This window comes from Centruroides vittatus, unplaced genomic scaffold (genome assembly GCF_030686945.1).
Source record: "Centruroides vittatus isolate TY-2023 unplaced genomic scaffold, ASM3068694v2 scaffold_769, whole genome shotgun sequence".
Taxonomy (NCBI): domain Eukaryota; kingdom Metazoa; phylum Arthropoda; class Arachnida; order Scorpiones; family Buthidae; genus Centruroides; species Centruroides vittatus.
The window spans coordinates 3,222,698-3,237,654 of record NW_027122717.1 but is presented as its reverse complement, the minus strand read 5'-3'; the positions used below and the strand labels follow the sequence as shown (position 1 = coordinate 3,237,654).

General features: G+C 33.9%; 3 protein-coding genes across 4 annotated transcripts in view; all 3 read left to right on the top strand.

The window, feature by feature from the left end:
* Positions 1-14,957, top strand: part of LOC136989770 (cation-dependent mannose-6-phosphate receptor-like) — a 213,176-nt gene that overhangs the window by 76,589 nt on the left and 121,630 nt on the right. The gene's annotated exons all lie outside the window — the stretch shown is intronic.
* On the top strand, positions 713-8,298 carry LOC136989768 (uncharacterized). Of its 2 annotated transcripts, none has more exons than XM_067288029.1 (2): positions 713-978; positions 5,977-8,298. In XM_067288029.1, exon 2 carries the CDS (start codon positions 6,266-6,268, stop codon positions 8,189-8,191), a length of 1,926 nt encoding a protein of 641 aa, XP_067144130.1. In that variant the 5' UTR covers positions 713-978; positions 5,977-6,265; the 3' UTR covers positions 8,192-8,298. The 2 variants fall into 2 exon arrangements, with proteins under 2 accessions (XP_067144130.1, XP_067144129.1); XM_067288028.1 differs by lacking the exon at positions 713-978 and having other exon boundaries at positions 5,002-6,123; positions 6,206-8,298.
* Positions 11,932-13,118, top strand: LOC136989815 (adipose-secreted signaling protein). Its single transcript, XM_067288090.1, has one exon. It carries the CDS (start codon positions 12,065-12,067, stop codon positions 12,545-12,547), a length of 483 nt encoding a protein of 160 aa, XP_067144191.1. The 5' UTR covers positions 11,932-12,064; the 3' UTR covers positions 12,548-13,118.

Here is a 14,957-nt window from a genome sequence, read left to right as displayed (position 1 = left end):
TATATTGAATGTTTTCTTTTAATAATAACTTACCATATTGATAGCAGATGGCACCATGTTTGCTTATCGGTCCACAGATTTGACCTTTTGTGTATGTTAAATAAGCAGGAAAACACGGGATTTCCTTTTTATATTTAATTTCCGACAAAAGTTGGGGATTAAATAATTCAAAAAACAATTTCGCTAAAATATAAAGCGTCATATACATAGAATCGCGTGATAAATTACATAAATTTATCCAAAATTTAATTGAATTTTTCCAGTTTTCAAACCGATTTCAAATCTCTCTCCGACCTATCAGTTGTATTGGATTACACAGCTCGTCGGTTCATAAGTTGATTGCATTTAAGCTAATTGAATAATGAATGCTAATCGATTTAAATTACAATTTTTATTGGAGCGCGTCGTTGAATTTAAGTGGTACGGAGTTGAGTTTTTTTTTTTCGTGTAACGAATTAATATGAAGGAGGTCCATAAAATAGCCGTTATTTTTAAATTTATAACGATTGATCTTCTCAAAAGAGGGGGACTTCCTTACCAAGTGAAGGAGGAGGAAGAGATGGATCAACAGATGTTAATTTTTTCTTTTTCTTTCCTTATTTGGGAGGAAGATGGAGAGAAACAGTGTTGATAATTGTTCGTTAAATTATCAACACTTTATCAATAAAATATCGTTAAATTAGAAGGAAAGGGGGGAAGAAGAGAGGGGAAAAAGCAATCTTTTTCTGTAGACGAGAATAGTTTTTCAGTAATTTTCTAGTGGTTTTAGACTTTAGTGTTTGCACTCGAGTGCGCATTATCTCCGGTTTTATAGTTCTCTACATCCGTGACTGGAGCTGTATCGCTTTACTTCACCCTTGTCGGCTTCCAATAATGATTTACCACCCCTCTCCATCGATTTGAGGATGATCCCAAATTTTGTTCGGATCCTGTTTTATTTTCAAATGGATGCTGGAGTATTACGTAGATCGGATCGAGGTAATCCCATTTATTACTAGGATAGCTCCCCTTTTTTTATTATTAGGTGACACTCCAGTGATTTTTCCAATTTCTTACGCCTCCGATTATTTATAAACGTGTTTTTTCGCTCGTATTTTCTGTACATTTTTATTAAATTTAACACTTTAATACTTTTATAACGTGAATTCCTGTTTACATTTTTTTTGTCTGTGGAAGCTTCAAGGTCGAGTTATCTATGATTGATTTTTCCATAGTAAAATGACAGTTAATTAAATATGGATGCTTTAAATATTTATAAAAAACTAAAATAATTTTAAATAATATATAAACTATATAAAATCATCTCCATATATGAGATAGGATCTGTAATTTACGGAGAACGTAGGCCCTACTTCTCTCCTAATGCCATAAACCTTAAACGAATATGAATAAAATCAATAAAAGAATTAAAGATTTTTCTCCTCTTAGAAAACCCCAAAACTTAATTTCGTCTGTCTTAGACCCATCAAGCTTCATCCTTCCTGTATACACGTGATACAGAATGCTAAGAAGTCAGTCAACTGTTGTAAACGATAAATTGCAATTAACTAACTAAATTAACTAGAAAATTCAGTTAATTCAACTGTGTTTTCCCGAGATATTACAAAAGGAAAAACACGTTATTCTAAACTCTGTTTACCGTTTATGTTGCATGCACATAGCATGGCAAACTGACTTTTGGTCTGCACTTTACATATATTATGTATGATTAGCCAATTTATTTGATCGAATCTCTTATTTTAATTGAAACAGATAAGAAACAAATGACTTTTACAAAGGAATTTGTTCCTATAATACAAATACCCTTTCTCCATTTTCTTTATCCTGTAATCGTCCTTTAAAATGACGTTGGATTTTATATCCGGGAGAAGAATCAGTTACGTAAAACGTTTTACTCAATGTTTTTGTAGCTCTTTTGTTTCTATCAAAGGATTGACAATTGTTACAACTCGCTCCTAATAACATTGCGACTGGTCCATCTCTAATTAAACAATTATTTTTGTCGTACTTTAACTTGTTTAACTTTTATTAAATTATCCTTCAGAAGATCGATAAATTTCGTTGATATTTCTTTCTGGGATGCAATTAACTCGATGTAGTAAATGCCTTTGAGAACCCATTGTGTTTTGATATTATATAATAATCACAAGTAGGTTTCGAAATTAAACCTCTTTTTTTACGACAAATTTTATTTTATTGAATTGAAGTAAAAGGCAAAAAACAATGTTAATTGTCAATTATTAAAGTCTAGAAAAAGCTTAGCTTAGTACTTGCTGAACTTCGTCGTATTTTAATTCTGTGATTCTTCGTAATAGTTGAGAATTGGAGTTTATATGATGGACAGACATGCTAGTGGACGCATTAATCAAGCTATAACTTCCAGTAGTGGCTAAGCATCAATCTTAAGTTTTGTGAGTTTACTGGAGATGAATTACAATAGAATAAAATTGAATGTTTATTATTATTATTAAATTTATTTTTAGAACTGTTAGACATAAGATGTGATGTCTTTTTTAGTGAATAAATTTTCTAGAATTGCAATTAAATTCTAGTAAATGAATTCATTCGGTAATAGAACTGATAAAATTGGATTTATCTTACATTTAAAAAAATTCTTTTTGCTTATTTTAGTGCTTAAATCTTTTTTTTTTTTAATGCTCAAGATTTCGTTATTTTTTATATAATTTATAAATCTAGATACTTTTAAAATTATGTTTACAAAGTTTAAAACAGGAATAGCAAAGGGTGTCGAAGAGAATTTATGTATTATTTTAGTAAAAATTCCTAAATTTATTCCTCGTTTAAGCCGACTTTTAAACGAGTAGCAGAGTTTTACACGCGTTATACGGGAAATCAAGTCGTAAAATCTCTCTTAATTTACTTGCATCTCGTGAAAAATGCTCAGGAACGAGATCGAACGAGATGATTTGTCATAGGGAGTGTTAATTGTCGTCTTCAACGAGCCACTTTGTCGGTTGCACATCAACAACAGTCCTCTAGGGTCTTGTTAGTCGACTAGACGATTGTATCAGTAACAACTTCCACTTTTTCCATAAAGATCCGATAGTCTATCACCGCAGATAATCTCTAACAAGTGTTCTCTTTCATCTCAACACCCCTCTTTTCTCCATATTTGCTAATTCTAACTGCCGAATCGTCGTGTAGCGTTTCGTATGAATTTCGTTCGTTTAAATTTAATTTATTAAAGCAATTACTGGGGCGATACTCTGCCCGTAATTGCCGATACGAAGGGGAACTGCTTCGATCGTTATCGATCCGAAATTTTGGCAGGCATTCGGAAGAAAGACCCACTTTAGTTCTTTGGGTAGAGTCCCTTCTTAAAGGCAGAAATCTGATTACACCGAGTCTGAAATAACACCACGTTACTTTAGTAAAGTGGTTTATTCTCCGAAATTAGTGCGATAGTAGGTCAATTATCGGTTTTATGTAGTAGAAAATAATACATATTTACGGTTCGACCTCTTAAATTATTATCGTTTAATTAAATAAAAGTTTACTGTGACTGAGATCAGTGGCATTAGTATTGATATTAATAAGCAGAATACAAAATAAATGATGAGGAAAAATGGTTTTAAACGACGTATTTTATAATATAACAGTCGAACCTTGATATAGCGTCACCCCGGTACAACCATCAGTGCCCGAGAACGGATTCTCCTCATAAGTACTATCCTTCGATAACTCTGAATTACAAATTGTAGGAGTTTACATTGCAAAAAGAATCACCAAATTATGTGACTCGTGCTTAGATCTCACTAAATTTCAGAATCGAACGAGTGGTTGCGTTATATCGAGGTTTGATTTGTACAAGTCGACTAGACGATTGTATCTCGTGTAACACTATATTAAAAATATCTGAATTTTTATTTAGAAAATTCAGTGTTTTCAAGCGTGCCTCGTACTAGCCGAGTTGACATTACTTAAAGTTCAGATGTTATTTCGAATTTATTATGTAAATTTGCATAAAAGTGTTGGGGATAATGGATTATAAAATAATAGGCTTTATGTGTATTACTTATTTTACCCTTCGGTATAAAAACATTATAAAAAGAAACCGTAACTAGAGACAGAGAAGCTAATTAAGACCTACTAATGGTGGGTTCGATCCACCCGAAGCCAATACATTCTGTACGTGCTTATAAACGTAATTTTCGAGTGTTTTGATGTTCCGAACACGATTTTTACTCTGTTTTCGATACTGTGTGGGTGTGTGTCTTTGGTAAGAAAGGAGGACCAAGTTTGACGGAGGCGATTCGTTATTTCGCGCGGTTGCACCTATTGATTTTCGGAATGATTAGTACTTTTCCCTTTCCTTTCTTTACTCGTATTTGCTCTCGTGTCGCGTGTACACACGTGGGCTAAGTTGTGTGATGCTCACAGATTTGTTTTCTTTTTAAATAAACGACGCTTTTCTTTGAAATGTGTATCTTTCTTTTCATCCATAGTAAAAATTTCTTCGTAAATAAAGCCGTTTGTCGTATAAAATAGTCGCGATAACACGGTAAAACCCGTATAAACAGGAAATGTACGATACAGACTTTGTCCGTTTTAGACGGGTTTTACGGTACCAGAAATTGTCTTAAATTTGCTATGTTGAGTTCTATAATAGTACGATTATTCTTTACTTTTATTTAAATGAAAGTCGATGAAAGAGCGGGTACGACAGACGTGACGTCACGTAAGAGGCGCCCGACTTGTCAACCGCTTTCGAATTCAAATCCGAAAAAATAAATTTCATAAAAAATCCGTCACATTCAATCAATCATAATCCTCGTCTTTCTCGTTTAAATTTAATTTTAAATTTCGCCTTTTTTATTTTCATTAATATTTTGAATAATTCTTGTATATTAAAGTGGGAACTCGTTTTTTTTTCATGATTTACTACATAAAAACCAATTTAAAAAATATACCGAGGACCTCGAAGGTATTTGGCACGGGAATTTCTTGAATCTGGGAGACCCCAAAGGTGTCTATTTTTAATAATCCGATGTCCATTTTCCTAATATTAGGCAATTCTGGAGGAGAAGTAGGCTTTTTTTTTCCTCTCTTTTGCTTCAAAAGAAATTGAGTTATGACGTAATGAGTAGGAAAAAGGAATGGGATAGTCACTCCGAATCAGCTAATCAGCCAATTAACGACAGCAGAAGCAAGAAAAACGGTTGCTTTACCTAGTCATAACGTGAGGCAGCTAAGTGCACGTGCACTTACAACGGGGGCGGTACGATTCTCTCCCCCCCTCATTTTCGCTACCGATTAAACTATTGTTCACGGATTGTTTTCTGTATATAAATCCCGGCCTTGCCATCGATTTACAGATCGTAATGCAACGATATAATCGTGACAAATTCGTATAAATATCTCCTCCTCAGAGAATATATCGGGAAGAGGGGCTCCCTTAAATATCCCTCTAGGGAAATTCGGTAACATCTCTGATACGCCGTCTTCTTTATGGTATAAAATCAGTTGTTTTTCTGTTTTCTTGTAGTTTGTATCGAAATATTTGGTCTTTTGATGGTTAAGTGGAAGATTACTTTTTTTTTAATTTTACGATGAAGTTTTCTTAGTTAATAATAGAATAATTAAAGGTTTAGCGTTATAAAAACGAGAACCGCGCTATAAATGACTGCGTGTCGGCATTTAAACGCGTTTCTCTGAAAAAATTTCTTAATAGCTTCGTAAAATAATGTTTTTCGTAAAAATTTAAGTGTTTCTGCTGTTTATTTTTCAAATATTTTAGCTTTGTTTTAAAATTAAATTACTAACTAGAATAAAGTTTGTAAAGGTTAAGAATAGGTCACTTGGTCGAGTGGGAGAATACATATATGTATCGATTAAGCCTTAAAATACTCAAAGGATATAAGTTAAGCTCGTAAAGTTTGTCGGGCCGAATTTATTTTTGTCAAACGTAAGCAAAAACTGGGCAAGATGTGAGTCTCAAATTGCTGAAATCCCGAGGGAGTTTGGAAAAATATGCCGCAAGAGGGCGACTTTGCTATTGGAAGATTTTCTTTAATAACCACGTGACCGACTGGAGCGCTTCTCGCTGATCGAAGACGACAGAAAGGAGGCTTTTTTAAATTTATTATTATTTTTTCAACGGGAGTGAGTATAATTTTAAAATAATATCTTTAAAATAGCAGTATTTTTTAAAAATATCATAGTGGTTGCTTTTATATTTTCCTAGGTAATATCTCTCCAATAGTTAATCTTGTATAAGCGTTTCTTGTCCGGTTTCTATAGAAAAATGTTCAAATCGATATTTGTTTATACAATTTTAACAATTAGTAAATCTCAAAATTTCGATTATTTCTTCGCCGATTCGAACGAAACGATTTTCTTAAAGAACGGTCCGGATTATTTCAACGAAAACTTTAATTTTAACGACGATCGCGGCGGTGTTTCGGTATCCGAAACCAGTACGATTAATATAAATTTGAAAAATATTTCTAATGATATCAAAACTGGCAACGCTAGAGAGAGCTGTTCACTTTTGATGACGTTAATCGTCCATAATGACGATCATCTGCTAAAATTATTTTGGGATTTTCACATTTATTTATTCTCGATTCTATTTACTATTTCTTCCATTTATTCTATTATAAATATTTTACTGTTCTTAACAGTATCAGATAATCGTTACCGAAAATATTTTTTCTTCTTAAATTCAATGCTCTTGATGTCATCGACATTAAGAGTTATATTTTTAATTTACGATTCTTATAATTCGAATAATTTAAAATTATTCAGATATTTTATTTATAAAACCGCTTATCCGAGTATTAGTTCAGGTTTTGGTTTAATTTTTCTAATTTATTTTCAATCCATCAACCTGAAATTTCCACGCCCCTTCGCCGTTCTCTCCATTATTACTTTTCATTTTCTCTTCTCCTTGATTTCTGATATTATGTCTGGATGGTTTGGGCGATACATAATTTTATTTATGATCTGTCAAATAATATTCATAACGTGGTCTAATTATTTATCACTCATTTATTTATATAATTTTAGAGAATTGTTGAAAATTGCCATCATCAAACACGGCGAATATTTAAGATCGACTTTCACTCGTTCTCGTGCCAATAAAACAAATTTCGGCAAGTTAAATTATTATCTGGTGGTTAAAATATCTTTAATAGTTTCCATTTTATTCATTTTAATAGCGATTATCAATATTTACGGCCTTTCGGCTTTGGTTTTTAATTTTGAAACTTGTTCGCCGTGGTCTCTGTGGTGTTATCACACCGTAGATAGAAGCTTGGAGGTTATGATATGTCTATGCTGTTGCTTTCTCGTATATAAAACTAGGAATTGCTATTATAGATATTCAATGTTTGGTCATTTTTCTTGTTGTAACGGAGGCGCGCGAAACAGGAATCAAAATCAATGCCAAATTTCATCCTCATTCGAGCAATCTTCAGAGTTGTTCTCGGGTTTGGCGCCGGTCAAAAATTCACCGGTTTCGCGCTCGAAAATATGTAATCGCAATTTCATTACCACTATTAATGAAGAATCGGAAATATGTGAAGATAAAGGGCTGCAAGAAAATATGATGTGTATTTCCAAATGGAACGAATTCCTGTATTCTTCTCCAGAAGCAAAGAGCGAAGAACAAGATTCCATTTTAGCGTGTGCCGGCTCGAAAACACCTTCGTTAGAAGATTCCCATTCACCAATTTTTCGGTGTCATTACGGTCGAAAGTCAAGCCCTTGCAGTTTTGCAACTACCGATAACAGTGCCGATACTTCAGATCAGTTAACTCCTGCCAAACAAGCGGAAGGAAGATTAGGTAGTAGCTGCAGTTCCGAAAGTGCTGGAAACAGTTTCGACGTGACCCTCTTCAGATTTTGGACAAGAGAACCGCATCACGTGAACGGATATACTGTTTCTCCTCTGCAGAATCATCCGTTTCGTTTAGATTTGCGTAAGGACATGGTGAGTGTCGCTTGCGGCACCGAAGACATCACACCAGATTCCGCCATTAACGTCGACGTCGTTATGGAAGAAAGACACGAAATTAATACGGTGAATAAATGCCTATCCGAATGTGATTTAAATAAAAGTATTAACAAATACGGACAAAGAAAAACTTTAAGTGACGGAAGTCACCGGAAGGTTTTCACAAACTTGAAAAGAAATCTTTTAGAAGCTGATTCATCGATCCTAACGTGAAATATATTTTATGTATTATGTAAAGAATGTTTTAGTCATCCTATGTTATTGCTGTGAACATTGATATGTAATCGTAAATTTCATTAAATGTTGTCAATTCATATAAATGTACCCATCAATTTCTTGTTAGACACTGCTTCACGAGGAATGCTAACAATTCAGAGAGCTATAGAAAGTGATACATAACAATATCGCACACTTTAGATACAGCCAAGGAAACACAGGAATGATGTTGAATTAATCAATTAATGAGTGTCACCAAAAGGTATTTAGTGAAGTCATTTAATAGTTTAGTTTAAAAAATGAAACCGAACAAAGACAATTTTATTCAAATTAAAATTGTCTTTGCTCGGCTTTATTCTTTGAATGCATATTTATCGATAATTGTAATACACGAAATATTAATAAAAATCGATACAGAATTATTTTAATTATATGGAAAATTCCTGTCGATAATGTTCATAATTCACGTAAAACAGTAATAATAGATTAGGTCTTTGTTAGTGTGCGTGTGTACAGAATTTCTTTTATTTACATTTACTGACAAAGACCCGCACTGCCAGTAGGCTTACCGAGAGAAAATGAAAACTTAGTTGCGCTTTTTTTTTAACTCTGCTGTGCTTTAAACTCTGCCCTGTGGGTGTCTTAGCAAGCCCATTATGGATTCGGCCAGGCACACAATGGGGCGGCCGGGTGGTGAGGGACGGGGGCCGACATATTTGGTCGGACCACTCCCGAAAAATTTCTGGGGGTTTTTCGACCCGTACGGATTCGATCCCGGATCCACAGAGCGTTAGGCTGCCCACCTTAACCGCTCGGTCATCCGGCCTTGCTGAGGTATCGTGACGTCAAAGTCAACGATAGTTTTCATGACGTTAGCCATTCTGGTTATGTATTTGGTTACATTTTAATTTGTTCGATGACTGCAAGATTCGGCATACAGCGATGTCTCAGCTTTATGAATGATTACATTTGTGGTCCAATTGCACACCAGATGATGCCACAAAATCTTAAAATCACCTTAAAATCGCTACACCAGTATTCAATAAGAAAACTCGAAGAGGTTCACTGTGTTTAAATTTTAAATATATTTGTTGCTTTTGAGGCTATTGCAGGCCTTTACCTTGCAGTCAGAAACATTACATTCTGTTGACGGAGTTTAACAAAGTCCAGGTCATTGGGCTGAGGGAAGCAGGATGCCGTTTCGCCAAATTGTTCATCTAGACCGTTCTGATTTGACTCGGGTGGTGTTGGGGGATTATGGATACCTCGCCGCGCGCACACGGTAACCAGGCTCTGGACACTCCAGACAAGCACAACTACATTGACGTCTTTGCCCGTTTCCAGAGACATCAGGGTTCTAGAGCGAGGAATACACCTAATTCCTATAACATTGGCTCCATGGGACTAAAAGGGCCGTCTATCAAGCTCGGCTGGTTCGGCGAGGCCCTTAAAGGGACGCAACCGGTGAGAGATGGAGCCTGGCATATACTTAAAGGACCACTTGAAAAATTTCCTGGGGTTTTTCGAACCTTCCGCTCTGGGGATTCGTTCCTCAGTCCCCTAAGAGGAAGGTTGACAACTTCACTGCTCAGCCATCTCACTACGGTAGTGTGAATAGGGGTCTATAAGGTTAATAAGCCTCTTGCGCCGCATTATTTTGCTATAGTGTAAACCACCTCGAGGAAAAGAACTCCCTCTGTATATGATACATAGATTTGATTAAGCTTGTAGTGAGAAAGATGGCGGTCGATATATTCGAGTCAATCCATTGATGAATATTTGAATTAATGTAGAGCGACTCCGGATACCTCAGAATTGGTTAGTTTGTTGGATAAGGCAACGCAACACATCCGTGATACATCAAGGAGGATGCTTCCCAGGAGGACTTTCTAAGAGAAATTGTCTGCTATTTGGATATGACTCGTGAAGAAACTCACTCCGTACGGCCATCTCGTAGGGCGCGAAACCACGACAAACTATCATTATTCAGTGGTTTTATCAACTCGACCATTGGTGGGCAAAAACTCAGACAAGTACTTTTATCCAAAAGAAAGGCCGGATGGACGAAGCGTTAATCTATTAAGAAACGCGTTTATTTTACATTACTCCTTTACTTCAATACAAATTTTTAAAGTTTGATATATTTCAATTTTTGAAATAAATTCTTGTATATATATTATAAATGGAATGCATAAAAATTTAATATTTTGCTGAAAATTTAATACAGAAATTAGATTTTATAGATTTTTCCGAAAGAAATATTAGATAATGTCCAAACATATGTATTATCTGAGGCTTTACGTCAATAATTGACTACGAAAAGGTGAAAATAGAGGTGTATTTCCGGAGAGTCCTAGTTCAGTTCTCGTTTGATGTATTCTTCAGAACTGACATATTAATACATCTCCACTGCGAAGAGGTTAGTAAACAAAATCGATACACTATTGATAAACTTTAAAGCGATTTTTAATATAATTAAAATCTTTTCAAGTTAATTAGGAATATAGAATAATAATTGCTATATTCATCTTATCAAATTATATTAAAGTTATCCTCATTGATAAATCCATCTTGTTTTACGATTTTCTAAGGATAAGCTTATCAATAGTGATAAGACTTTATCGCGCTTAGAATAACGTAAAAACAGGATGTTTATCGTAATTAAATAATTTATCTTTCACAATTAATATAATTTAAAATCACTTATCCTTATCCGAGTTATGAATGAAATTCAAAAGTTATAGACATTTCATCATGTATTATACGGTTGGAAAGTCAGGATCCATCTTATTTAAATGATCCTTTGGTTAATTCTGAAGTTAACAACTGAGTTCAAAAACTAATTCTCGATGCTCTTAAATTGTTGTAGATACGCGGTATCACAATAATAATTAAAAAAAATTATTATTTACGGGCGAATGAACAGGTGGTAACAGTACCGGTCTGCTAATCTGGGGATCCGGATTCGATTTCCAGAACCGTATTTATCCTCATTATGGATCTCACTGTACCATAATGGTAAAGATAAAGCGGCTTTAATATAGCTGGTCAAGCAAGCCAATGACAAAACCTATTTCAAACGACAGGTTAATAATAAAATAATTTTAACAATACGTCTGGAACTGAAACAATTCCGACCAAACTTGAGGTAGCAACAAAGATCGAATCAACCAATCTTATTCCTTCGTTTAAAAGGTAACTTATTTAAGTACTTACGTAAAATATAATTAATGCCATCTGAAATTTAAAGCGATCGCTTGACCATATTTTTATTTTTAAAATAAAATATAAATAATCAATTTCATAACTTTTCAATACATTCTCCATAAATAGAAATCTCTCTACTTTTATTACTTCATACGTTATTAAGGAATCTTTGATTTACGAAATAAAATACTTTAAAGTGACATAACAATTGGAAATTTTATTTAAATTTTACTGACGTAATCAAATTTTATGACGCAAGTTATCGTTAATTGTCTCTCTCTCGTTACGTCACATCCGCATTAATAAAATAATAATAGATTCGTAATGCTGCCATCTATCGAGGAAGGAAGAAATTATATAAATTCGTTTTTAAAATTTAAATATTCTAAACTATAGAATTTCTAATAATGTATTAAATAAATAAGTGTTTGTTTATTTTTATTTAATGATTTTCTTAAAAAATCTATTCGTTTCGTTGGATTTATGTTAAAGATAAATTATTGCTTATGCCAAGAGATGGCGCTAGAATGCTTTAAAAAATTACTGTAAACAGTAATGGCGGAAGTCGTGTGTTTTTGAGCGTCGTAGTTTACGGTTTTGTATCAGCGTTAGAATCGATTATCGAACTATTCGAGGTACGGAATCTCGGAAAATGAATCAGTAATGGAAGGTACAAGTGTACATCGCGTTCATTTTCCCGAATCGGAAGACGTCTTCCGACACGATGCCGATATTCTTGTCTCTCCTATGAAAGACTCGACTATACACGTTCATCTTGGTTTTCTTCAGCTGCAGCACAAGTACGAGATAAAGTTTGGATTCGATAGTATCAAGCAAACGGGCCCTCTTGCCGTCAGGAACATGAATCCTCCCAACATTAACTTGCGTGTCAACGAATTGAGGCCCCTCTGTCCATCCGGAACTTCCTACGAAATAGTTCTAGAGATGCTGGCACATAAAGAAAAGCTTCTGAAGGAGCAGATCCTGTTGGAGTCCTGTGACGATCCGGCGGAAACGGTCATGCTGGTCCTGCATGCCAGGGTTCTGGGTAGAGGAAAGGGCACCCCATTCTTGAAGACCGGGATCCGCTGCATAGGAGTAGAGACCGAAGATGAGTCGGAGCTGTCCGACTGGCAGGGGTTTTGAATTCGGAATCCCGCCTTTGCGTCGGAGTCCGTTTTGTTTTTTGGATCCTAATATATTTCTCGTCGGCTTCGTTTGAAATTAGGTTTTCTAATAAGAGTTTTCTTGTATTTAAATTTTAAAAAATGTTATTTCTATATTGTTAACACAGGATGTAATCTCTCTCTGCGCATTTTATAATATCTTGATATTCATTTACACGGTCAATTCGATAAACAAATTCATCTGTTAATTCTTAAGCCGTTTTACCTTGGAAATTACACGGGAATGGATCGATTCAGAGTACCTCCGTCCGGCCGGAACGACCAGGCCTAGAGCACCCGCCGAGTTTCGAATCGTAGGCGCGTCTTAGATTGTTGTTGGAAATGTTAAATGTTACACACGCTAAAGAGTTTACTCATAGAGAATCTGCCTTTCGCTGATTCTGTATCCAAATATATAATTTTCAGATTACATATATTCCTTGATGTACCAATAAAACCTTATACAAAATCTCATTGTGTATTGATTGCAATAACATTTTTTATATAAATTGTTTTTATTAATGTTTACAATAAACTTTTTCAAACTGCAAGTTTTGTCGTCTGATGCATTGCATTCATTTCTATGTTTTTTAAATGTAGATTAGCATATTTTTAGAATATTTGTATTAATATAATATATAGCATATATACAAAGTGATTCAAAAAGGCCTTTTAATCAAAGACTTGCCAAATTGTTTTGCTATAAATTAATGTACAAGTCATCAAATTTTTCTTGCCTAGTCCCACTACAAAACAGGTATCTGGATTTCTTCAAATGTTTCCTGGATTGGTCAGAGTGATAGCATGGCTATCCCATTCCTAGATCTGATATTTCTTGATTTTTTCATTCTGGAGTTTCATTAAAGTCCTAGCATTTATTCTATCCCTAACTGTAAATCTCTCCGTGCTCAAAACTCAAACTGCAGTCTTGGTCACCAAGTTCTGCAAGAAATTCAGTTCACGGGACGTCTGCCTTATTGTAACAGCACTAGTATCAAACCAAAATGACCGTTTGAGGTACAGCTGGATGTATTTTGCTAGAAATTGGAGCCTCGACCAATTCCGTAAGTCTTCCAATGTCCTAGAGTCCTCCTTGAATTATGTATTGATCAATGAGATTCAATGATATACAATTGCTAACATAACGTAATCTACTTGAATATCCAAATATATTAAAATTCTTCTGATAAAATTTAATAAAACTTTAATATTAGATTTAAAAAAATATTCAAAATTTCAAACGAAAGCAGGGAGTAATGATATAGTAACAGTGGCATTACAAAATTATCATATTATTAAACCTTTACAACTAGTTTCATAAATCTTAGGAAATTTGCTTTGATAATTTATTTTGAACTTCTGGCAGAAACTGTGATGTAGTTTCAGAACTGTTCTTTGCATATCAAAAAATAAATATTTGTTTTCTTCATTTAAAAATTACATTTTAATCTTTTAAATGTTAAATCATTACACATCTACATAATTACTGGAACTAACACTAAAAAATTAAGTGACCTTGACCATTTTTTAGTGTCGGTTGCGGCAATTACATAGATGTGTTATAATATGATTTCACATAATTTAAATGCTTTCAGGATAAACAAATAGCAGAATTTTGGAGATACCTCACAGATGATATGTAACGTCTAGGGAAATTATATCAATATAAAATTTGAATTTTGATTCATTACAGAACATTTCAGCATTTAAAAAGGATAATTCTAAAATTTAATTCATTATATTAGTGTTGGAGTATAAAGACGAGATTTAAACACAAGCATAAATAAAACGGGGTAAATTATAAGAGTTGAGAAATAAAGCACCTTTATTTGCCGAAAAGTTGAACACTGCAGATTTATCGACGAGCTATTGCATTGAAGAGTGTATAAAAAGCAAGAGCTATACAAAAAAGCATATGAAGGATTAATGTATAAGGGTTTAGTGCCAAAAGAATCACCTTGTACTTTTCTGTGTTCTTAGTATTTTAAGCATAGTATTCTAAATTCCAAAAGAACGTAACCTAAAATATCCTATACAATTAGAAATAAAATCATCTCATCTGTTGATGAAGACAATATTCATATTGCATATGTTTCAGCTTAGAATTAGTGTAGATTTTTAGAGACAAAGTCCTTACTTACAAAATCATTGAAATATCACCCATATAAATGTATTTAAGTAAGAATCTATATCCTAAAATACTGTACTAAATTAACTATTACTATACATACATATTTTTAAGTAAACCTCTCTATAATGATCACTTGTGGGACCAAACAAAATTGTCTATTATAAAAAGAGGTTTTGTGAAAATTACCTTTAAATGTAACAGCTGAGAAACATAAGCTAAATAAATCTATTGCAAATGCAGGCCTAAAAGGCTTACATTT

Coding starts and splice junctions, on each gene's coding strand:
- LOC136989768 (XM_067288029.1), top strand. CDS start 6,266: ATGTTCAAATCGATATTTGTTTATACAATTTTAACAATTAGTAAATCT.
- LOC136989815 (XM_067288090.1), top strand. CDS start 12,065: ATGGAAGGTACAAGTGTACATCGCGTTCATTTTCCCGAATCGGAAGAC.